The 26,305-nt window shown below is 43.9% G+C and overlaps 1 protein-coding gene across 4 annotated transcripts in view; it reads left to right on the top strand.

Annotated features, from left to right (window-relative positions):
- Positions 1–26,305, top strand: part of TMPRSS9 (transmembrane serine protease 9) — a 394,042-nt gene that overhangs the window by 164,429 nt on the left and 203,308 nt on the right. For 3 of the 4 annotated variants that reach the window (XM_068233736.1, XM_068233737.1, XM_068233738.1), the window contains one exon: positions 20,458–20,592. The exons of the other annotated variant lie outside the window; for it this stretch is intronic. In XM_068233736.1, coding sequence (XP_068089837.1) covers positions 20,487–20,592 — 106 coding nt within the window. In that variant the 5' untranslated portion in view covers positions 20,458–20,486. The remainder of the gene's footprint in view (positions 1–20,457; positions 20,593–26,305) is intronic. 4 annotated transcript variants of the gene reach the window in all.

Below are 26,305 nucleotides of genomic sequence, written 5' to 3'. Positions count from 1 at the left end.
CGCAGATGATATATCTTGGTAACCCCCACAGATTTTTAGAAACAGTGGTGCAGGTTAAAAAAAGTTTAGTAAATTGTCTGAACGTACTATTAACTGGTTCACATTAGTACTTTTCCCCCTAGGTGTACAAACTATTAATTACATAACATGAGTCTAGACTTTTGGTTTTAATGTTTAGGAATTGTGATTAATGGATCTACGGTAATAAAATGTGTGTTGGCAGTAATCTGAGTCCGACAGGAGAAAAGCGCTATACAAATGTTCAGATTATTATTATTATTATTATTATTATTATTATTATTATTATAATTCAAACCTTAATTGAAAAGCTGAATGGATTGAAGTTCTTACCTCCATACCTAATGGGAAGATGAAATATTATAAAAATTATTTTGTCCCTAAATGCCTTTATGCTTTGTAACAATCCCCAATATAATAATTTTTTTTTAAATTGTGTGAGGAAACGCGGAAAAGCCGCCGCATGGACGCAAGATGAGGCGGCTGTTTCCGCGTCTGGCATGGAGGAACGCGGAGAAACCGCCGCGTCTGATGCGGCGGTTTGTACGCATAGGCCTGCCTCACTCAGTAAGGTGGGACGCGGAGGAAACGCCGCACGCGGAGGAAACGCCGCACGCTCGGACAGCGTGGCAGCGGATTCCGCATCCCATACGGCAACTACATTACAACACATGACTGGTGTGGCTGGGACTGATAGTCCACACTGGTTTAGGAGGACACTGCGCGCGCAGAGAGGCAGGGCTTTTATGGCAGTCAGAGGAGGGTCAGCTGACCAGGCCGATCAGCTGACATTTGCAGCATCTTTCATTGGTCCAGCAATTAAGGGAGGTGCTGGAGAACACTAAAGTATATATACTGGGTACTGGTCATTCACTGGTTGTCTGCCGTTGCGATCACTACGTGGTAGCACTCAGACCTTGTCTGTATCTGTGTACTAGCATAGTTTCCAAAGGTGTTGACGGCCAAGGATGTCACACCTTAGCGTCAGGAATATTGAACTGTATTATTTGTTATGACCTTCTGCCTGCCTGACTATTCCTCTGAACTCTGATTCTGTACCTTGCTACTTCTGATATCCTGTTGCCAAACTCTGCTCGTTCCTGGACTCTGTATTTACCTCCTGATTCTGTACCTTGCTACTTCTGATATTCCGTTGCCAAACTCTGCCTGTCCATTGGATTCCGTATTTGTCTCCTGAATCTGTACCTCATCTGTCTGTGTGTTAACGACCTGGCTTGCCCGACCTCGAGAACTGCCTTGCTATTAGAGGCAGTTCCCAGACCTGTTAGTGACACCCTCTCTGGTGTCACTCACACTCTGTCCTTCCTACTCTCAGCCTAGCTCCTCCCTCGGGAGAGTCTAGGCCTAAGGAAGGAACATTCCCCTGTGTGTTCTCTAAGTATTTCTGTTGCATTACACTCACTCGTTGCTCAGGTGTCCAGAGGTTAGTGTATATACAGTGTTGTGAAAAACTATTTGCCCCCTTCCGGATTTCTTATTGTGAGAATCCGCTCAGCTGCCTGCGCAGGCAGGCAGCCTTTTGACCATTGTTTAGGTTTGCTTGCTGCAGGACTCTGGAAAGGAGACCTTCTGTCAGTTGTGCAGCTTGTGTTGCTGAGGGATTTGCATACATTAGTCATGCAAATCTGTTACCTGCCTTCTTTTGATGACTGGCACTATAAAAGCATTCTGCTCCCAGAATGCTTTGCTGGACATTTCCCTTCCATGGTCTGTTCTTGATGGACACTGCTGGAGTGCCAGCCATTGCTATCTAGTATAGTTAATTCCTGGGGGTTGCTTTAGGCTCCCCTTCTAGTCCAGTCAGGTTGTATTATCTGTTTTGCCTGTTCCGTCTGTCTTGTGTTTGGATCGTACAAGCCCTAGCGTTAGCGGCTGTGGATCCTTCTGATTGAGTCTGGAGTGTAGGTTGGAACAGCGGTTGTTTCTGCCTACCTCATCTGTTCTGTCTGCCGTGTGTTTGGATCGCACTCGCCCTAGCGCTAGTGCTGGGGATCCTTCTGTTCTGTCTCCTGGGATCGCGCTAGCCACTTTTCGCTAGCGCTGGGGATCCTTCTGTTCTGTCTTCTGGGATCGCGCTAGCCACTTTTCGCTAGCGCTGGGGATCCTTCTGTTCTGTCTTCTGGGATCGCGCTAGCCACTTTTCGCTAGCGCTGGGGATCCTTCTGTTCTGCTACTCTGTCTCCTGGGATCGCGCTAGCTACTTTTTGCTAGCGCTGGGGATCCTTCTGTTCTGTCTTCTGGGATCGCGCTAGCCACTTTTCGCTAGCACTGGGGATCCTTCTGTCGCTTGTCCCTGTTTTCGTGTGTCTGTCTTGTCTGCTGCGCTTGCTGGAGGCTCGGTGAGGTAACCGTTAAGCAAACGCTCGCGTCCTCTGTTTCATGTTTGTCTGTTAATGGTTAGTTAGGCGTGCTTGTCTCTATTGTGCTTATCACGTGGAGACCGCGCATAACCGCGTGCACTGTTGTGAATGAGTGCGGTGTTCGCGGTTAGCTAGCGTTTGTTATTTTCCGTATTTCCTTATTGTATTATTTGCTGTGCCTTTGCTACTCTCGTGCTCCGCCTTGCTGTACCTTGTGTCACGTCTGGCGATCGCACCTCTCGCGATCGCGTTCCTGCTTCTTATCTGCTGTGGTGTGTGCACAGTCGCGGGTTGGCGACTAATTTTATGCACACACACACAATCTGTCTCTGTGCTCACTCTCAATCGCTTCTCTTGCGATTGCGTTTCTTCCCTTCGTACAATTCCTGTCTGGCGTGTGTGGTAGGGCAGAGGAGCTGTTCCTCTGCACTCCACAGCTCCACCTTCCGACAGGAATTTCCCTCTGCAGGTGCATAGCACCTAGCCTGGGTGTCCTCAATTATACGCTTGTGGAGGAAATCCGCCGCGTCAGCGCACGTCTGGTGCGCTGACCATGGAGACTCTTCCGCAATCGTTACAGAATGTCCAGCCAAACCAAAATTCCCAGGGCAGAGGGAACCTTCGATTTTGTTCAGATGTCATTGCCTGAGGCAAAGGCATATGTGGATCCTATTATAGGTAGGATCGCACACTACATTAAAGCAGTTAAAAAGTCTGTCCTCGTTCCTGACCCCAACCCATATGGAGATTACCTAGATACTGGGTTGTTTGAACCGCCATTTGCCTCATGGGAGATTGGGGCCTTGTTGGAAGAGTTTGATTTCGATTGGAAAGCCTTTTGCGATTTTTATATCGCAAAGAGCGCGGATGACCTGAATGATTGTCTCGACTCTATGTACCTTTTGATCGATTCTGATGAATGTGATGAGTGTGATGTGGATCTGGTGATTTATGTGTGGCAGACTATTTTGGACGAATTGCACACACACCAACCAATTATTTCCAATAAAGAGACACCATTGTCACATGATTATTCCTGTCTTTCTGGGGTAAAGCAAGTGAGTTTGGACACTGTGCGACCTGAAATGAATAGGTGTGCCTCGACTGTGGACACCTGCGTGAATTCTGATGGAGTTTCTCCCGTTTGTTTAGAGGTTAAATCTGTGCGATCTGATGCCGGTTTCTCAGATGTTCCTGTCGATTGTGATCGGCGTGAGTGTGTCAGGTTTGTCAATGATTTGTGTGATCCCTTGTCATGTAAAAACAGATCTTCTTCTCTCAGTACTACTTTAAAATCCTCCATCTATGATCTTGCTATGGGGAAAATTCCCAAACTATGCAGTTTCAAGAGTAAAATTAATATGATTCCTCATGTTGTTGTCACAACTTCCCCTAACATGGTTCAGTATGAATGCTCAGACCTAGTCAGGTGTGAATGGGAGCCCCCGTTCCAGAAAAAACAGCTCGAAGCGTTGGCGTATGAATTGGAGAACGATTCAGAGTCGTTTTGTGAGTACTACATTGCCAGAAGTGAATCTGTCTTGAGAGCATGTATAAGTTATGCTTCCGCCTTAAGAGAAAAAAAGGGGTGTGAATTTGACTTTGTGAGTCCGCTGATTTGTATGTGGAAAATGATTCTGAATGAATTACGTGTACGTCATTCAGGTGACGTTTGTAAAGGTACATTGTCAGCTGGCGTTTCTGAGATCCAGCAATCCAGCCTGGAGACCTCAGAATCCCTGTCTTTGGAGTGTTCGGTTTCGCAACCTAAAGCGATTGTGGATTCGCAAATTTTGCGTTCTGTCTCCTCGGATTCGACATCGTTAGCCGAGTCTAAGAATGAGACAGCACTTTGGTTTTGTGAACCTGATACTGAAGCACCTTTGCTCTGTCCAGAGAAGATGTCTCTGAGCCTGCCCTGTATCATGAATAAAGACATTATGTCCACTCGCATTGGCATTTGCGAGTCTGATTCTGAAGTAAGTACTGACTCTCCACCCAGTAATCTGGATGAGCCAATATTACCTTGTTTAAAATCTCCTGCAGTGTCCCTAGAGGCTCGTCTAGGTATTGCAACCATTGTTACCTGTTTCTCTGCTATTTTGGAATTGCAGTCTGGTTTGACTGCTATGGAGGAATTTCCCTGCAGTGAAACGAAATTCAGAAAGCCAGAGTTAGTTTCACTAGATATTTCTGTGTATCCCTGTCCTGATGATGAAATTCAGTCTCAGTTTATGGTGGAACCTTCCCTGGGACATCTGCCCGGTTCACAAAATAAAGTTCAAGCCTTGCCCTGTAACATGGATAGTTCAGAATCCTTCTTAGGAAACTTGAAAAAGGATGTTCCTGAGGTCCTGTCTGACCTCCTGGAGATCTCTGAGTTCCTCCCAAAGGGTGCAGAACTTGTAGGAGACGTCTCCTGCCCCCCAAGTCCTTCTGAGGTGTTGCCCACTTCAGTAGGCATTGCTGCCTTGCTGGCTACCTTTTCAGCTCTGATGGAGCTTCACGCCTGTGTAGTCAATGATGATATTATTGTCACAGAAATTTCTGAATTTGTATCCGAGTCTTCTTTTGAAAGTCCAGTGCCTGTGACCTCCACTCATGATGTTTCTCTGCCCGGTACTGGTTTTGGTCTTGACGTGCCGGACTCTGAGGTTGGCAGTTCCCCGACATGTCCTGAGGTTTCTCCTGTGCTGGTGTACCCCAGTGTGCTCTGTGACCCAGAAAGCCCAAGTGTGCCTCGGTTACCAGCGTACTCAGATGCTTCCTCGGTGGAGACATGCTCTGATATGGCCTGCCTGCTTGCATGCCCAGAAGTGGTCCCTGAAAGTCTTGATCTTGATGGGTGTCCTCGTAATTTTGAATCCGGAATTGTCATTGGTTCCATGGGGGTTCTTGGTAATTCTCCATGTGAGCCTGGTGATTGTTCTACCCTCTTGGGATCTCTGTGGAGCTTCAAAAGGTTCTGGGAGATTCCGGGAGAGATTTTGCTTGGTACCCTGGATAAGATCAACGGTGGCTTTTGTGTTGTAAGGGACACTTCGAACAGGTATTGTGGCAGGTTTGGTATTTTCGGACGCTCCTTGGAAGGTGGTGGGTATTGTCTGGAGGGTGTTGATGGCTTCTTCTCTGGCGTTCACAGTCCTGATGGGTGTTATACTGAGACTGGTAGTACTGATGGGCATGTTTCGGTGGCTTCTGTTTCCGATGAGGTCGGTTTCGGGTGGACTGACTCTGGAATTGGACCTTGTCGGGCTGCCCCGACCTTCATGAGTCTTCTGTTAGGGTGGTTTGGAGATATCAGTTTTGAGGGTCGTCTGGAATTCGACCCTAGGAGGGGGGGTACAGTGAGAATCCGCTCAGCTGCCTGCGCAGGCAGGCAGCCTTTTGACCATTGTTTAGGTTTGCTTGCTGCAGGACTCTGGAAAGGAGACCTTCTGTCAGTTGTGCAGCTTGTGTTGCTGAGGGATTTGCATACATTAGTCATGCAAATCCGTTACCTGCCTTCTTTTGATGACTGGCACTATAAAAGCATTCTGCTCCCAGAATGCTTTGCTGGACATTTCCCTTCCATGGTCTGTTCTTGATGGACACTGCTGGAGTGTCAGCCATTGCTATCTAGTATAGTTAATTCCTGGGGGTTGCTTTAGGCTCCCCTTCTAGTCCAGTCAGGTTGTATTATCTGTTTTGCCTGTTCCGTCTGTCTTGTGTTTGGATCGTACATGCCCTAGCGTTAGCGGCTGTGGATCCTTCTGATTGAGTCTGGAGTGTAGGTTGGAACAGCGGTTGTTTCTGCCTACCTCATCTGTTCTGTCTGCCGTGTGTTTGGATCGCACTCGCCCTAGCGCTAGTGCTGGGAATCCTTCTGTTCTGTCTCTGGGATCGCCTAGCCACTTTTCGCTAGCGCTGGGGATCCTTCTGTTCTGTCTTCTGGGATCGCGCTAGCCACTTTTCGCTAGCGCTGGGGATCCTTCTGTTCTGCTACTCTGTCTCCTGGGATCGCGCTAGCTACTTTTCGCTAGCGCTGGGGATCCTTCTGTTCTGTCTTCTGGGATCGCGCTAGCCACTTTTCGCTAGCGCTGGGGATCCTTCTGTTCTGTCTTCTGGGATCGCGCTAGCCACTTTTCGCTAGCGCTGGGAATCCTTCTGTTCTGTCTTCTGGGATCGCGCTAGCCACTTTTCGCTAGCGCTGGGGATCCTTCTGTTCTGCTACTCTGTCTCCTGGGATCGCGCTAGCTACTTTTCGCTAGCGCTGGGGATCCTTCTGTTCTGTCTTCTGGGATCGCGCTAGCCACTTTTCGCTAGCACTGGGGATCCTTCTGTCGCTTGTCCCTGTTTTCGTGTGTCTGTCTTGTCTGCTGCGCTTGCTGGAGGCTCAGTGAGGTAACCGTTAAGCAAGCGCTCGCGTCCTCTGTTTCATGTTTGTCTGTTAATGGTTAGTTAGGCGTGCTTGTCTCTATTGTGCTTATCACGTGGAGACCGCGCATAACCGCGTGCACTGTTGCGAATGAGTGCGGTGTTCGCGGTTAGCTAGCGTTTGTTATTTTCCGTATTTCCTTATTGTATTATTTGCTGTGCCTTTGCTACTCTCGTGCTCCGCCTTGCTGTACCTTGTGTCACATCTGGCGATCGCACCTCTCGCGATCGCGTTCCTGCTTCTTATCTGCTGTGGTGTGTGCACAGTCGCGGGTTGGCGACTAATTTTATGCACACACACACAATCTGTCTCTGTGCTCACTCTCAATCGCTTCTCTTGCGATTGCGTTTCTTCCCTTCGTACAATTCCTGTCTGGCGTGTGTGGTAGGGCAGAGGAGCTGTTCCTCTGCATTTCACAGCTCCACCTGCCGACAGGAATTTCCCTCTGCAGGTGCATAGCACCTAGCCTGGGTGTCCTCAATTATACGCTTTTGGAGGAAATCCGCCGCGTCAGCGCACGTCTGGTGCGCTGACCACGGAGACTATTCCGCAATCGTTACACTTATTCTTTTGCATGTTTGTCACACTTAAATGTTTCTGCTCATCAAAAACCATTAACTATTAGTCAAAGATAACATAATTGAACACAAAATGCAGTTTTAAATGATGTTTTTTTTTATTTAGTGAGGAAAAAAAACTCCAAATCTACATGGCGCTGTGTGAAAAAGTGATTGCCCCCCTTGTTAAAAAATAACTTAACAGTGGTTTATCACACCTGAGTTCAATTTCTGTAGTCACCCCCAGGCCTGATTACCACCACACCTGTTGCAATCAAGAAATCACTTAAATAGGAGCCATCTGACACAGAGAAGTAGACCAAAAGCACCTCAAAAGCTAGACATCATGCCAAGATCCAAAAAAATTCAGGAACAAATGAGAACAAAGTACTGTAATTGAGATCTATCGGTCTGGTAAAGGTTATAAAGTCATTTCTAAAGCTTTGGGACTCCAGCGAACCACAGTGAGAGCCATTATCCACAAATGGCAAAAACATGGAACAGTGATGAACCTTCTCAGGAGTGGCTAGCCGACCAAAATTACCCCAAGAGCGCAGAGAAAACTCATCCGAGAGGCCACAAAATACCCCAGGACAACATCTAAAGAACTGCAGGCCTCACTTGCCTCAATTAAGGTCATTGTTCATGACTCCACCATAAGAAAGAGACTGGGCAAAAACGGTCTGCATGGCAGATATCCAAGGCGCAAACCACTTTTAAGCAAAAAGAACATTAACCACTTCACAGCTCCAGTACAGTATATCTACTCCCCTGCAGACTTCATCTAACCGCCCAGGGGAGTAAATATACGTACTCCCGCTGCTACCACTGCTGAAAGCGCTCCCGCTTATTTGTGCGCTCGTTCATGTTGCCATCTGCCTGCCAGGAGATCAATGAATGGGAAACCAATTCATAATCATTGATCTAAGTCCCCGTAGCAATTATCGGCGCCTTTTATGAGAAGCTGCACGATCATTCTAATAAATAAAAGTTTCCCATCTTCAGTACACTTCCTGTAAGCATACATATTTCGCTTACAGGACATATAACAAAAAAAAAGACTGAGGCCATCTTGTGGCCAAATAGTAAAACTACATCTAAAAGTACTTTTTTTTAAATGCAAAGACCTGTTTTTACATTTTAAATTAACCCCTTACCTCCCACACTCCCCAATAGTTACCAACATTTTTTTTTTTGTAAAAAAATACAATGAAATAACTTTACAATTATAAAAAATGCATTAATAGTTTTCTTAGGGACTGAACTTTTTTAATATGTATGTCAAGACGGTATAATACTGTTACTTTATAAATTATGGGCTTTTTATTAATGATGGATGCAAAACTGAAAAAAATGCATCTTTATTTCCTAATAAAATATTGGCACCAGAGATTGTGATAGGGACATCATTTAAATGGTGTAATAACCGGTACAAATGGGCACATTAATTACGTGGATTTTAATTACGGTAGCATGCATTATTTAAAAATTATAATGGCCGAAAACTGAAAAAGAAGGATTTTTTTCCAATTTTTTTCTTATTTTTCCATTAAAAAACATTTAGAATAAAAAAATTCTTGGCATAATGTACCACCCAAAGTAAGCTTAATTAGTGATAAAAAAAAAACACATTTAACACATTTCATTCTGATAAGTAGAGATAAAGTTATTGGCAAATGAATGGAAGGAGCTGAAAGGTGAAAATTGCTTGGATGCTGAAGGGGTAAAACCCCTCAGTTGTGAAGTGGTTAAGGCTTGTCTCAATTTTGCTAAAAAAACTTCTCAATGATTGCCAAGACTTTTGGGAAAATACCTTGTGGACCGACGAGACAAAAGTTGAACTTTTTGGAAGGTACGTGTCCCGTTACATCTGGCGTAGACGTAACACAGCATTTCAGCAAAAGAACATCATACCAACAGTAAAATATGGTGGTGGTAGTGTGATGGTCTATAGTTGTTTTTCTGCTTCAGGACCTGGAAGGCTTGCTGTGATAGATGGAACCATGAATTCTACTGTCTACCAAAAAATCCTGAAGGAGAATGTCCGGCCATCTGTTCGTCAACTCAAGCTTAAGCGATCTTGGGTGCTGCAGCAGGACAGTGACCCAAAACACACCAGCAAATCCTCCTCTGAATGGCTGAAGAAAAACAAAATGAAGACTTTGGGGTGGCCTAGTCAAAGTCCTGACCTGAATCCTATTGAGATGTTGTGGCATGACCTTAAAAAGGCGGTTCATGCTAGAGAACCCTCAAATAAAGCTGAATTACAACAATTCTGCAAAGATGAGTGGGCCAAAATTCCTCCAGAGCGCTGTAAAAGACTCGTTGCAAGTTATCACAAACGCTTGATTGCAGTTATTGCTGCTAAGGGTGGCCCAACCAGTTATTAGGTTCAGGGGGCAATTTCTTTTTCACACAGGGCCATGTAGGTTTTGAGTTATTTTTCTCACTAAATAATAAAAACCATCATTTAAAACTGCATTTTGTGTTCAATTATGTTATCTTTGACTAATAGTTAACGGTTTTTGATGAGCAGAAACATTTAAGTTTGACAAACATGCAAAAGAATAAGAAATTAGGAAGGGGGCAAATAGTTTTTCACACCACTGTATCTGATTATCGGTGATACTGCAGATCATCTATAATCGGGTATATTCTGCATTGTCAGTGATACTGCAGTTCACCGGTGATCAGACCCTCTCTGTGTTACACCGATCGTTACAGAACGGCAGACCATAAAATACTATGTACGCACATCCTGACCGTCTGGGCGCACTTGCCACTTCGGTGGATCACATCAACTAAGTGCTGGGTAGCCACAAGACGATGATTGACGCCTTGTCTGGCTCTTTGCAAACCCTCCAGACGGCCGTGGAGGAGGTGCGATCCCCTCCTAGTTCCGACATACGTATGCCGGTACCTGAGAAATTTTCTGGTCACAGATCAGACTTCCGAAATTTTAGGAGTAGAGTGTTATCCTACTTTGAGTTGAGACCCCGATCTTCGGGAACTGTGGCTCAAAGGGTCACATTTATTAAGACCTTGTTATCAGGCGACTCTCAGACCTGGGCGTACAGTTTGGCCCCCGAAGATTTAGCCTTGACCTCAGTGGAGGAATTCTTTAAAGCTATGGCTGTAATTTACGACGACCCAGACCTTGCTGCGACTTCTGAGCGGAAGCTCAAGCTTTTGCGTCAAGGCAAGGGTCCGGTCGAGGATTACGCAGCAGAGTTTAGGAGGTGGTCAGTCTCAGCCAGGTGGGACACTTATGCCCTCCTAGATTGCTTCTTATCAGGATTGTCAGATGAGGTATCAAATCTCATGTTAAGTCTGCCAGAACCTAAAACTGTCGATGAGGCCATTTCATCAGCCATTCGAGTTGACCGCAGACTATGCTATCAGAAGCAGACCCGGGGTAGTAGTCAGGTCAGATTGGTGTCCTACGCTGCGCCTCCAGTCACTCCACCACCTTCCGTCTCGCCTCCACCCGAACCTATGCAAATTGGTCGGTCAAAACTATCCCAAGTGGAGCGAAGACGTAGGATATCTGAGCAGCTGTGTCTTTACTGTGCAGAGGGGGGCCATAGAGTACGCAATTGTCCTAATAAGTCGGGAAACGCTACCGCCTAGGAGTTGTAGGGGGTAACACCCTAGGCGCACGACTTTCACCCCTAGAAGATAAACGATTACTTCTCCCTTGTATTGTCACATGGGAGGGTAAATCTGAAGTCTCTGAGGCTTTCGTTGATTTGAGCTAAGCAGCAAATTTTATGGATTACGAGTTTGCTAAGAAATTAGGTGTTCCGCTCACCCTGGTTAAACCACCCCTGCAGGTTACGGCAGTAGATGACTCCCCTCTGCAGCACAATCATCCACTGTCCCAGACTCCTGAGGTAGAAGTCACCATAGGGGTATTACATAAAGAGAGGCTGCAGTTTTTTGTTTTACACATGACAACCTCCACTATCATCCTTGGTATGCCGTGGCTACACATCCATTCGCCACAGATAGACTGGGCCACTGGTCAGTTAACGAGTTGGTCCCCCCATTGTGTTCAGCATTGTCTAGGGAGGGTGAAACTAGGCCAGACCAGGATTCAGGTGGAGGGTGTCCCAGAGTCTTACGTTGAGTTCTCAGACGTATTCTGTCCCAAATCTGCTGATAAGCTTCCGCCCCATCGCCTATTCGACTGTCCGATTGATCTCCGATCAGGTTGTATGCCCCCTAGAGGCCACCTATACAATTTGTCTGGGCCAGAAAAAGTGGCCATGCAGGAATACATCCGTGAAAACTTAGCCAAAGGGTTCATTCGCCCTTCCCGGTCGCCTGCCGGAGCAGGTTTCTTTTTTGTTAAGAAAAAAGACGGAGGCCTTCGTCCATGCATTGATTACCGGGCGCTGAATAAAATTACAGTTAAAAATCGCTATCCATTACCCTTGATAGACGATTTGTTCACTCAGGTCACTAATGCCAAGATCTTTTCTAAACTGGATTTGCGGGGTGCATACAACCTGGTGCGGATCAGAGAGGGCGATGAGTGGAAGACGGCCTTCAACACACCTGACGGGCATTACGAGTATCTGGTGATGTCCTTCGGGTTGTGTAACGCCCCGGCCGTCTTCCAAGAACTCATTAATGAGGTTTTTAGGGAGGTGTTGGGTAAATTTGTCCTAATTTACCTAGATGACATTTTGATCTTCTCAAACAACCTCTCTGAGCACAGAGCTCATGTTAAATTTGTGCTGCACAAGCTTAGACAGAACAGGCTTTATGCTAAACTAGAAAAATGCATTTTTGAGGTGACATCTGTTGCTTTCCTGGGATACATAATTTCCACTTCTGGCCTGTCTATGGATCCCACCAAAGTCTCTGCGGTGCTGGAGTGGCCTCAGCCAGTGGGACTCAAATCTCTTCAGAGATTTTTAGGGTTTGCAAATTACTATAGAAGGTTCATAAAGGGATACTCTACAGTCATAGCACCCCTTACCAGTCTCACTAAGAAAGGGACAGATACCAATCACTGGTCCCCCGAGGCTCTGGCCGCCTTCTCCACTCTGAAGGAACTGTTTTGCTCTGCACCCATATTGAGACACGTAGACACCTCTTACCCATTCATTGTGGAGGTTGACGCCTCAGAAGTTGGAGTAGGGGCTGTGCTGTGTCAACGTTCTGGGCTGCAGGGGAAGTTGCACCCATGTGCCTATTTCTCTCGGAGGTTTTCACCTGCGGAGAGAAACTACGATATAGGTAACAGGGAGCTTCTAGCCATTAAGTTGGCCTTTGAAGAATGGCGTCATTGGCTAGAAGGGGCAGAACATACGATTACAGTTTACACTGACCACAAAAATTTGGAATACATTGAGGGGGCAAAGAGATTGAGTCCCCATCAGGCTCGGTGGTCACTGTTCTTCTCGAGATTTAGGTTTATAATTACGTACACTCCGGGCAGTAAAAACATTAAGGCAGATGCCCTGTCCAGATGTTTCGAGCCAGAGACAGCACAGCCCCCTGAACCAGAGCCCATTGTTCCACCGAGGGTGGTGCTGGGAGCCACAGAGACTTGGAGAGACTGGACAGAGACTTTAAGTCCCTTTCAGCAGGATGTCCCTGAGGGAAAGCCTGAAGGGGTCATGTTTGTGCCTCTGCCATTTCGCCTCCAGATTTTGCGGATGTTTCCCTCGCACAAAAATGCCGGGCATCCAGGGGCCTCCAGAACGCAAGACTTGGTGGGTAGATGTGCTTGATGGCCTTCCCTAGCAACAGACTGCAAGGAGTATGTTAGAGAGTGTGCTGTGTGTGCGAGAAGCAAGCCCTCCCGTCTGGCATCTGTGGGAACGTTGCAGCCTTTGCCCACCCCAAGTGAGCCGTGGACCCATTTGTCCATGGATTTTGTAGGCGAGCTTCCTAGGTCTGAAGGCATGTCGGTCATCTGGGTGGTAGTCGACCGTTTCAGCAAAATGGCCCATTTCGTGCCCTTGAAAGGACTCCCCTCTGCCCAGGAGTTGGCCGATCTCTTTGTCACCCATGTTTTCCGACTCTATGGCATTCTGGAAAACATAGTGTCAGATCGGGGAGTCCAATTCATTTCCAGATTTTGGAGGGCATTTTGCCAGCAAATGGGCATGGAACTGTCATTTTCGTCGGGCTACCACCCACAGACCAATGGTCAGACAGAAAGGACGAATCAATTATTGGAACAGTTCTTGAGGTGCTATGTGGCAGAGGCACAAAATGATTGGGTAAAATTTCTGCCATATGCAGAATTTGCACACAATAATTTGAAGAGCTCTTCTTCCGGGTTCGCTCAGTTTCAGGTGGTAACTGGAAGGTTGCCCAAATTTTCCCCATTACCAGTAGCCTCCACTCCGTTTCCAGCGTTGCAGGCTTGGCAAGAGTCATTCAGAACCACTTGGGGAATCGTAAAAAATAATTTGGAAAAGGCTTTTCAAAGTCAGAAAGGCCAGGCTGACAAAAGACGATCTGTTGAGTGGAAGTTCCAACCAGGAGACCTGGTCTGGGTGTCCACACGCCATTTAGCCCTGAAACAGCCCTCGGCTAAGTTAGGTTCCAGGTTTGTGGGTCCTTTTGTTGTGTCTAGGAAAATCAACAACGTCACGTATGCCATCGATCTTCCTGCCAGCATGCGTGGCGTAAGATCTTTTCACGTGTCACTACTTAAACCAGCTGTCCACGTGGGTTCCACTCCTCCTCCTCCTGTGATGGTAGACGACCAACCTGAATATGAAGTAGAAAGGATTTTAGACTCACGGGTAGTGCAGAACTCACTACAGTATCTGGTGCACTGGAAGGGGTATGGTATGGAGGAGAGATCATGGGTACCTGAGGGTCACACGCATGCTAACAAACTGCAGAGTGAATTCCACGCTTTACATCCTGAAAAGCCTGGAAGGAGCTGTCCGGAGTCCACTTCTCAGGGGGGGGGGGGTACTGTGAGGAAACGCGGAAAAGCCGACGCATGGACCCAAGATGAGACGGCTGTTTCCGCGTCTGGCATGGAGGAACGCGGAGAAACCGCTGCGTCTGATGCGGCGGTTTGTACGCATAGGCCTGCCTCGCTCAGTAAGGTGGGACGCGGAAGAAAACGCCGCACGCTCGGACAGCATGGCGGCAGATTCCGCATCCCATACGGCAACTACATTACAACACATGACTGGTGTGGCTGGGACTGATAGTCCACACTGGTTTAGGAGGACGCGTGCGCGCGCAGAGAGGCAGGGCTTTTTTTATGGCAGTCAGAGAAAGGTCAGTTGACCAGGCCGGTCAGCTGACATTTGCAGCCTCTTTCATTGGTCCAGCAATTAAGGGAGGTGCTGGAGAGCACTAAAGTATATATACTGGGTGCTGGTCATTCAATGGTTGTCTGCCGTTGCGATCACTACGTGGTAGCACTCAGACCTTGTCTGTATCTGTGTACTAGCATAGTTTCCAAAGGTGTTGACGGCCAAGGATCTCACACCTTAGCGTCAGGAATATTGAACTGTATTATTTGTTATGACCTTCTGCCTGCCTGACTATTCCTCTGAACTCTGATTCTGTACCTTGCTACTTCTGATATCCTGTTGCCAAACTCTGCTCGTTCCTGGACTCTGTATTTACCTCCTGATTCTGTACCTTGCTACTTCTGATATTCCGTTGCCAAACTCTGCCTGTCCATTGGATCCTGTATTTGTCTTCTGAATCTGTACCTCATCTGTCTGTGTGTTAACGACCTGGCTTGCCCGACCTCGAGAACTGCCTTGCTATTAGAGGCAGTTCCCAGACCTGTTAGTGACACCCTCTCTGGTGTCACTCACACTCTGTCCTTCCTACTCTCAGCCTAGCTCCTCCCTCGGGAGAGTCTAGGCCTACGGAAGGAACATTCCCCTGTGTGTTCTCTAAGTATTTCTGTTGCATTACACTCACTCGTTACTCAGGTGTCCAGAGGTTAGTGTATATATCTGATTATCAGTGATACTGCAGATCATCTATAATCGGGTATATTCTGCATTGTCGGTGATACTGCAGTTCACCGGTGATCAGACCCTCTCTGTGTTACACCGATCGTTACAAATTGATTCTCTGGTGACACCATTTTTATGCATTGGAAATCTATCATGGTTGACTATTGGAATTAAATTATTAAATAGCGGCTCTAGGTGAGGATTGCCATTCCCTTATTTTAGATTGTTTTGCTGCTCATTTAACCTTTGTACATAAGTGTCTGCACAGGTTTTAGGATGACAATTCATTAGATACTGAAGTAGATGTAGCAAGCTCTTATGAAGCTCTAGCTAATGGAGGTGTAGCGTCCCCAGAGATCATAAATAAGGGCATCAAATTCATCAAGTTACTGAGAGTTCTTAGGGGTCTATTATAGTTGGGTTTGCATAAGTGGTCCCCTAACTACTGCCTCTGACCTTAATCCTAACCTACCTGCCTTCACTATAATTCCCAAATGTATAGGCTTTTGGGTAAAATAAAGTATAGCATACTTTTGCACCAGCTTTACAAACAGGTTACATTAAAAGATTTGTAGTTCTTTAGCTTGAAATTTAGATTAGAGAGGCAGTTTGAATTCAAACACTATGATCAGTGATGTTGTAAAACACCACTTTAGAACAACTACTACTAGACAAGTACAGACCCAAATTAACCACTTCAGGAACACAGTTTTTTTTCCCTTAAAAACCAAAACAATTTTCACATTTCCGTGCTCCTCCCATTTGTTCAGCTATAACTTTATTGTTACTTATCACACTGAAATGATCCCTATATTGTTTTAGGCTACCTTTATGTGGTACTTTTTGATAAGAATTATTTTATTTTATATGCATTGTAAAGGGAACAATAAGAAAAAAGGGGGGGGGGAATTATTTCTCAGTTTTCAGCCATTATAGTTTTAAAATAAAATGTGCTTCGATACATAAAACACAAAAGTTTTATTTGCCCGATTGTCCTGGTTACTACAACCACTCAACCACTTGAGGACCGCAGTGTTAAACCCCCCTAAAGACAAGCCTTAATCGGCCACTGCAGCTTTAAGGCCAAGCTGCAAGACCGCACAACACAGCACACGAGTGATTTCCCCCCCCCCTTTCCCCCCACCAACAGAGCTCTCTGTTGGTGGGGTCTGATCGCTCCACATTTGTTTAATTTTTTTTATATAAATATTTATTTCCTTTTTTTTAATAAAAATTGCACTTTTTTTTATATTTACTCCCCTGCTCCCTCCCTCCCTTTATTTTATATGCATTGTAAAGGGAATAATAAGAAAAAAAGGGGGGGGGGGATTATTTCTCAGTTTTCAGCCATTATAGTTTTAAAATAAAATGTGCTTCGATACATTAAAAACACAAGTTTTATTTGCCCGATTGTCCTGGTTATTACAAACACTTAACCACTTGAGGACCGCAGTGTTAAACCCCCCTAAAGACCAGCCTTAATTGGCCACTGCAGCTTTAAGGCCAAGCTGCAAGACCGCACAACACAGCACACGAGTGATCTCTCCCCCCCCCCCCCTTTCCCCCCACCAAAAGAGCTCTCTGTTGGTGGGGTCTGATCGCTCCATATTTGTTTCATTTTTTTTATATAAATATTTATTTCCTTTTTTTAATAAAAATTGCACTTTTTTTATATTTACTCCCCTGCTCCCTCCCTCCCTCCCACCGCCAGCCAATCAGGGTGATCAGCTGTCATAGGCTTCAGCCTATGACAGCCGATCACTGTCCAGCCTATGGAGGGGACAGCCATGTCACACGGCTGTCCTCAGTACAGCGCTGCTGCTGATCGCAGTGCTGTACATGTAAATAGACGGCGATTACGCTGTCTAACTGTCTTCCAAGCGGCGATCCCCTGCTCGGAGACTGAAGAGGGGGCTGAGCTCCGCCCCCCGAGCAGGAGATGCGCGCGCATCTTGCCCGCAATCTCCTGCAAAGTGCAGCCCCAGGACTTGATGCCAATTGGCGTTAGGCGGGCCTGGGGATGCCGCCGCGGCCACGTCTATGGGCGTGGAGCGGTCTTAAAGTAGTTACATTGTGTCCCTAGTACAATGTATGGCGAGAATATTTTATCTGGAAATAAAGGTGTATTTTTTCCGTTTAGGGATTTTTAAATACTATATCACTTATTACAGGACTTTATTTGCTAAATTAACAGTAATAAACCCTCATGACATACATATTAAAAAAAAAGTCCCTAAGGTAATAATTTATGTTTTTTTTAAAAAAAAATAACGTACTTTTGAAAAAAAAAATTAACAACTATTTTTTCTATGTAAAGTTGTATTAAGGTGTAATTGGATATATTTTTACTTTTTTGGGCACAAGATGGTGCTACTATTAATAGAAACACAGAAATGTCTGGTGATTTTTGACTGTGAGCCTGTATCTCAAACTCTCGGAAGTCACAGGCAAGGTGATCAGAGTTGGGAACAGCTGACTCTCATACCCCGATCACAGAAGGAAGGGATTGCAACGGTGAGATGAACGGAAACGACGTGGGGATCGTGAACACAAGTGGTAGGTAAACAGTATACATATCTATGCCCTTGATCCCCATATGTATTATACATGGGCGTAGATATGGGTACCAAAGATCCTAAAGTAGTTAATATCTCAATACTATGATTTAGTTCTTTCAGAAATATATTAAAGTAAATGCCAAAAAGTACAAGCAAATGGGCAGCTAATGAGTGGCAGTTGTAGGAGGAAGACTGGATTGAATGTAAAGAGACATATATGACCACTGTGGTAGCATCTAAAGACAAGTTGGTACAAATACAGGTTTTTCAAAAGATCTATTATACTCAAGTTAAGCTTTTCTAAATGCACGGAACACAGGACAATTTAAAGAGAATCTGTACTCTAAAATTCTTACAATAAAAAGCATACCATTCTATTCATTATGTTCTCCTGGGCCCCTCTTTGCTGTTTCTGCCACTCCCTGCTGCGATCCTGGCTTGTAATTGCCAGTTTTAGGCAGTGTTTACAAACAAAAAACATGGCTGCTAACCATAATGTGACAGGCTCAGAGAAGCTCTGTCTGTGACTCATACAGCAACAACACACAGCACACAGAGCCTGCAGGAAGCACGGAGGGTGTGTGCATAGCTTCTCCCTATCACAGCAGAGCAGCACATTCCTGCCTGAGCCAACAAAGCAGACAAAGGAATGAAGATTAGATTATATAACAGAAATATTACAGTGACTGTGCAACTAGAAAAGGCTGCAGTAAGACAGACCACATTAGAACAGGTATAGGAACTTATAGAATAGAAGAAATAAGGCTGAAAATGTTGTTACAGAGTCTCTTTAAGTCATAAATATAAATCGAATGTGGGTGATTTTTCTCAAATGATGTGCAAAAACATATAATTATTGAGGGAAATTGCATCTTATATGTGCAATATACTGGATCTGCCAAATGTGGTTACAGCCAAAAGTTGGATAGTGGGCCTGGTAGGGTCATGGGAAGTCAGCAAATGTTCCTATTTTACTAGGCCAAGAAACTTCTTGCTATGCACTTGAAACTCCCAGAGGCACTGTCAGTTTCTGCTTGTGTATCTTTAATAGAAAAAGATGTTCTCCTATACAAGTTAACCTTTGAAGTAAGTGGAAGCAGAGCCAAATGTTACAGAATCTGGAATAGATGGCTTAATCACAACAGACCATTGTCAGTAAGTCAAGCTATCTGACTGCCTTACTAAGCTTAGGAGCTGTTTTATTTAACATTTTTATTGAAAGTCACACCTTTTTTATATAAGTTTCATGCTGAGCCTACCATTGCTGTTATTTAACACTGGACCTTTAGGACTGGGTTTGTTATTATAATTGTTATGTATATTGTAATTGTTATGTATGCTATGTATGTTATACAAATTCTTTAAAATCTTTTACATTTTTTTAAGGTTTAAATTTATGAATAATTCTTTTTTTCCAGCATGTTTCACCAAGGGGAATTTTATGCTGCCAAGCAAGGACCATTAAACTAATTTTTTATAGTGTGTTACCTCTTTGCCTATAATGATTTGTATCTGTTTTCTATCAGTCAGGGAAGCTATGATGTTTTATAATCTATTAGCAAGAACCTTTGTGAACAATTATGGCTCATAATAAGAAGAGATAAAGCTGTAGAGTTGCTATAGTTTGTAGGGTCTTTCCTGGGTTTAAGAAGGAGCATATTTTGCAAGTAATAAGCAATCTGACCCCATGGAATTTTATATTAAGAAATCTTGCATGTGCAATATCTGGCACTGAACATGGATCCTTCACGGTGTCCTCAATGGCCTGGTAAAATGCATCTCAGGTACAAGTAATTCATATGGTACCAGAGTTTGATAAATTTAAAAGAGAAATGTCATGTATATACTTTCTTAGCCGTATGCATCTCGAACTAATTTTTCTGGGTTGGATATTATTGATGTCTTTATAAAAAGAACATTTCTTGTGGACAAAGCAATGGGTTTACTACATTCACAGTATTATTAAGTCGTTATTTTTTGTTAAACACTTTCAGCAGTTAGGTTCTGCAATAATATGAAACTGGAGTTATTGGCCCTTATCCAAATCCAAGGCATTTTATTGAATTAAATAAGGGCCCTTGGCCCATATCCAATTAACGTTTTCTCCTTAGTTTTCTCCTAAGTGATATTTTCAATATTGTCAATAAAATGTCTTTTAAACCAGCAGCAATGAAGATTTTGATATTTGGTATTTGTCAGTCTAGCATTATCTCTGGGTACATACTTTAACAAGCATATGTGTCTATGTTCAAAGATTTTATATGTAATTTTGTATCTAGATTTTTCTATTAAATATTTTCTATTTTTTCATATGCACCCAAGAGTCAATAATCATGATACATGTATAAAAAGAGCACCTTTTATAAATGTATCATGATTATTGTTGACATGGTGCATGCAAAGGATTTATTGTAATTACTGTTTAAAGATATGGTTGCAGATTTTTATATTTGTGTCCCATTAGACACCAGGCCCACCTAGAGAAATCTTACTATGTATTTTAATACTACTTGTCAGAAGAACACTTTCCCCTTTCCTCAAAGTTCTTTTGTTGTATGTTGGTAGACCAGCAGCTTGCTAGTGCGGACCCTGTGATGGAAATGGATGTGGTGAAGTACACACATACACCATGCTGCAAGTGGACATTAGCATCTGTACTTCTTGGAGGCACAGCCATCAGTATCATCGCAGGATTATTAAGTAAGTCATTATTTGTTCCTCGTCAATACAGGTGGCATAATGAAGAGACCTTTCTTTTTTTTTTTTTGGTGTTCCCATCTGGACATATTTCACTTATTTCAAGGTCTAAATTGTTCCAATATGGACAGAGGCACTAATAAAATAGTACCTTTTTTTGTAGAATTTTTTTTGTAGGTGGGGATGGACATTGTGCTTGGGTGTCACTAAACTCCTGCCATAGAGGAGACTCAGGTTCTCAGGGTTTACATTAGAGTCTGGGCCATCACTGGGATAGAACGTGCAGGAATTTCTTCACTAAGGTTGCACAGGCAGCAATAACAACCCAAGAGAAATGTCATCCCATTTCTGCTCAATGTAAAATTAACAAAATGTTATATTTGGAGTAAGGCTTTAATGTAATTATGTACCATACTATGTAGAGGGTCTCATTTACTAGTGCCATGGTATGTTAATTTGCAATGAAGAAAATACTGACTACAGATTCCCCAGTATAGATGGCCCCCATGGGAATTTGTGTGATCCACAATAGTTTATTGGGAATTTGCTGTGTGATACCTAACCATTGCTGCAGAGCTTTGTGCTCCAAGTCATTAGTGATGGTCAGAAATGACCAATTCAGCCAAAATTTCCATTTTCTGATAAGTGCCCCTTCTGGTTTACAGATTTCTGAATAATATTATATTTGGAGGGGGGGGGTGTCAATAAAGTCAGTTAAGTATTAAAAAAAATTGGTAATCCGCTATTTTTTGCAGATGGGCCCTATTATGCGGAGAGCGCATTTCTGATTGGCAACATCTGTAAAATTCTACATTCTCTGATTGCCTGATACTTCCAGAGTCTTCTGAGGGAACTTAAACTGAGAATAATACCAGTTTCCTGACTCTCCTGCTGATCCTGTGTCTCTAATGCTTTAGCCACAGCCCCCCAACAAGCATGCAGATCAGGTGCTCTGGCGGAAGTCAGACTGGATTAGCTGCATGCTTGTTTCAGGTGTGTGATTCCTGGATGGGGTGAAAGCCAAAGAGATCAGCAGGACTGAAGAGCAACTGGTATTGTTTAAAAGGAAACATCCATATCCCTCTCAGTTAAGGTCCCCTTTAAATTACTGTAGTAATCTGATTTCCATGGAAAAATTCTGTAATCTGTGATTGGCCTTATATTTCTAAAGACTCCTGATTGTCTTAAAATTACAGTGGTAAACCGATTTCTGCATAAAAATTCTGCATTCTCTAATTGTCTTAAAATTACCACTGTAATCCGATTTCTGCATAAAAATTCTCTGTCTGGTCCATTGCGTCCGCGTTCTGTGATTGGGCTAAAATTTGCAGTAATGTGGTGTTTCCAGAGAATTCTGGTTAGTTAGTAAGTTAGTAAATCAGGACCCCAGACTGATTCAGACAGTACAATGTGCACTGTAAAAATCAGAACCATTGTTGTATGCTGAATACAGCCCAGCACTCCCTAAAGAGTCTTATTTAAACTATGGAAAACAAAACACATGATCATCACTATGTCTCTCCACTGAAATCTTTTTCTGGGTTCCCCGGAAGTCACACATGTTATATATTTGCATGAGCCTGAAGCATCAGATTACATTTTTCCTCCCTATGGTACATTAGCAACATGTCTTGACACCGCCTGCCCCACCTTCCTTCAGACAAATGGCTATATCTCTTTGTGTCCTAATTTACTAAGTTTCTCCCAGGCCAGAGATAATTGAAAAGTCAGTTAGATAGCACAACATTACAAAACAAAAAAAACAAAAAAACGCTGAATTATATCAAGCCACACATGAGTAAGAAACTGTACAAAAGACAATCGAGTTACTCACTTTCTGCACCTGGAGTAATCCTTTGACTGTGGACACTCACATATTGGTGTCTGTGAAACATATTTTTGTATAGCTGTGATTTACATGTATATGTTTTACATGCTTACATGTGAGTAAGTTGAAAAAAGGTTTGTCATTAACCCATGCAATGTATAGAGCTAAACATTACTCTTTTTCTCAGCAATAGTGGAGTTTCACTTCAAAAGGTACCTGAGGTGACATATGACATTAGATAGACATGTGTATGTACAGTGCCAAGCACACAAATAACTATGCTGTATTCTATTTCTGCCTGAAAGAGTTTAAGAGACTCTGTAACAAAATTTTCAGCCTTATTTCTTCTATCCTATAAGTTCCTAAACCCGTTCAAATGTGGTCTGGCTTACTGCAGCCTTTTCTAGCTGCACAGAGGCTGTGTTATCTCTGTTATAAAATCGAATCTTCTCTCTTCTGTCGGCTCTGTCGAACTCAGGCAGGAATGTGCTGTCTGCTGTTATTGGCAGAAGCTATACACACCCTCTCCACAGCCTATCACAAGCTGGTAACAGCCATGTCTTTTGTTTGTAAACACTGTCTAAAACTGGCAATTACAAGCCAGGATTGCAGCAGGGAGTGGCAGAAACAGCACAGAGGGGCCCAGGAGAACATAATAAATAGAATGGTATGCTGTTTATTGTAAGAATTTTAGAGTACAGATTCTCTTTAAACATTCGCTATGCAAGTGACAGTTACTCTCAAGTCCGAACCAAGACGCACTATAGAGTAATCCTAACTGATAAGAAATGACAGCCATAAAACATTTTACTGGAAGAGATTACCTTCTACGTGCAGTATAGAGATAAAACAAGGTCAATACTTTATATATTTTGCTTAGAACTCTCTGTGAGGACTGTATCACTCATTTTAGAACTCTCTGTGAGGACTGTATCACTCATTTAAAGGGACCCCGAGCAGTAATTAAAATCAAAACTTTCACTTACCTGGAGCTTCCTCCAGCCCACCGTAGGCCGCGAGGTCCCGCACCATCTTCCTAGCCCTTCTGCGGGTCCCGCTGGTGGCTCCGTGCCGGGAGTCAGGCTGACACTTCCTGAATTTGAATCCTTGGCGCCCGCTTCGCGTCAGCCGCTCAGCGTCATCACGGCGGCTGGAGTGACAGTACTGCGCATGCGTGTTTTTCTAACTCTGAACCGCGCATGCGCAGTACTCTCACGCCGGCCGCCGTGATGACGCTGAACGGCCGGCGCAATGAAGCGAAGCGGGAGCCAAGGATTCAAACACCCAGCCCAGGTGTCGCCAGCAACGGAGCCGCCAGCGGGACCCGCAGAAGAGCCAGGAGGATGGCGGGGGGACCTCGTGGCCTATGGTGGGCTGGAGGAAGCCCCAGGTTAGTGAAAGTTTTGATTTTAATTACTGCTTGGGGTCCCTTTAAGACAATACTACTTTTTTAGCTGATACACAGAGACTGAAACTGTTAGAAGTAGGAGGATAGATACAATTGTTTATCTCATCAGTGCATTTTCACCTTAGGTTTCCTTTATGAGTCAAGTAGAAAAGTGCTGTCCAAGTTCCAACGTACATGGAGGGCCAATTTTTTGGGGAGACTACATGATGGAGGTCTTTGAGACTACATGATGAGGTCTACAAATTGAGATCCCAAAGTACCAATCGTAGGAAAAATATAGAGTCTGCAGAATGCCAACACAAACACACCAGTGCTATCTGACAGGATGGCAAGGATTAGACCAGCCTTTCACAGCCCTTTTACTGTCAAGAAACCCCTGCAAAATGTTTCTGGATCTTAGGGAACCTTTGCATAAAAATTATGAATACAAATTGTGCACTTTCAGGAGTTTTCCTTCTACCTACTATTGTACAATTCTTGGTTAACAATAGTACTATTGTCATATTATATTTACAGGAATCACTACTCCACATTACAATTGCAGCTATGACTCCCACCACATGAATTGCAGAAATTACCCCCTAAACATGAAAAGCAGCAATGACCCCCACACATATAAAATACAGCAATCACCCCCACACATGAAATGCAACAATGACTCCACATATGAAATGCAGCAATGACCCCCACATATGAAATGTAGCATTGACCACCAAATATGAAAATCAATAATTTGTGGTCCCCCACAGTACAGCCACATACCCCCAATCATTGAAGTCAGTTGGCAAAAGAAAAAATTGTGCCCTCCCCCCCCCCCCCCCTTTCACTGCCTCCCAAATTCATTGGTGCTCAATGGGGGAGGTATACTGACCAATTTGGTATTCCTCTGCTTTATCCGGCTTCTTCTCTCATCCTGCTGGGCCTCCATGATGTGTATCCTCTTCTGCTCCCTTATGGTCCATCACTCTCTATCTTCTCTATGTGTGTTGCTCTTTGTCATCTCTACCACATTCAAACTGGCCTGTAGTACTAGATGATGCGCTGCAGATTAGGTCAATCCACCCACTGCATCAGTTGTGGAGTGGGACTATTTTGTTTTAATGTAGAATGATATCAAAGTCAGATCTCATAAAAAAATCAACTAGAAGGATACTTTTTTGACACTTGGGAGTATACTCTTCTTGTTCCTTTGGGTATTCATATTTTTGCTGCAGTTTTGTATAGTGAGTGCAAGTCCCATGCTCTTCTCCCTCCCTCCTCCCTTGATGTATCCAGTGCAGAAGCTGCAGTATTGACACATGGGTAGTGGCATAATTGAAACCCTCTGACTCCCATTTACACAGAGGTCTCTCCAGTCTCATAGAGACATTACTTTAAAAGCAGTTAGCATGAAGACATATTCTAAGTAAGTATGCAAGTAATTTGAATTAACAGATTAAATAATTGAGAATTCAGCATCACAGAGAGCACACACATATACACCAATCAACAAAAAATATTAAAACCATTTCGGATTGTATGTCCACTTTGGGCTGCCCGAACAGCTTTGACATGTTGTTTGAAAGACTACACAAAACCTCTGAAGGTGTTCTGAGCAGGAAAGACGTACTCTGTTGTACATTACATTTAGAATAGACATTTGTAAATACATTGATACACTTACAATGTGTCTAAATGACAGATGCAAGTAACATAGGTGCCACCTGATGTTCAACCTCTGCACCTTCCTCCAAAAAAGCTGTTGGCAGCAGCATGGTGGAAATGTGGAGCATGTAGAAACTTACCAGTACTATAGCCTATTGGATACATGCTATCAGCATCATTACCCATTTTGGTGTGGCTACGTCTTCATCAAATCATGTCCTGTGTTATCTACTACCAAGATGTTAGCAGCAGATCCTGCAACGTGTGAGGTACGGACACCACAGACTTTTTTCCAGCACATCTCAGAAATGCTTGATCCAAGTGATGGACACCAGCGAATGATCACAGTTTGCAGAACTAGTGAGACTTAAACCAGAATATAATGGAATAGTGTTTATTGCAAACCAAATTGTGCATACAAAATAATAATGCAAATTAAATGCAACTATATGCACTGCACACTATATACAGAGAATTACCAGCAAACCGAGACATGCAGTGTACACGCATACAACCAAATACCCTGACTAACTATCTATTTAAAAGGCAATATACAGGCAATATATACAAACATAAAATATACAGATGTAAGCAATCTTTATTCCAGTCGATTAAAAATACAGGCTACAGTACCGCATTGAGGGAGAGAGGTAAAGGCAAGCAGGGAGTCAACAGCCGTTTAAAGCCAAAAGTGTGTGGAGCTTTATCAGGACCTGGAATAAAGATTGCATGATTTTGGATGTGCACTTCCGCTCACTCTTCAATTTTGATACAGATATATACAATCATGCACAGAGTCAAAGGAGCAGACTCTGTGCATGATCATAATAAGCTAG

Source organism: Hyperolius riggenbachi, chromosome 1 (assembly GCF_040937935.1).
Source record: "Hyperolius riggenbachi isolate aHypRig1 chromosome 1, aHypRig1.pri, whole genome shotgun sequence".
Classification (NCBI taxonomy): domain Eukaryota; kingdom Metazoa; phylum Chordata; class Amphibia; order Anura; family Hyperoliidae; genus Hyperolius; species Hyperolius riggenbachi.
This window is presented reverse-complemented; position numbering and strand designations above follow the sequence as displayed.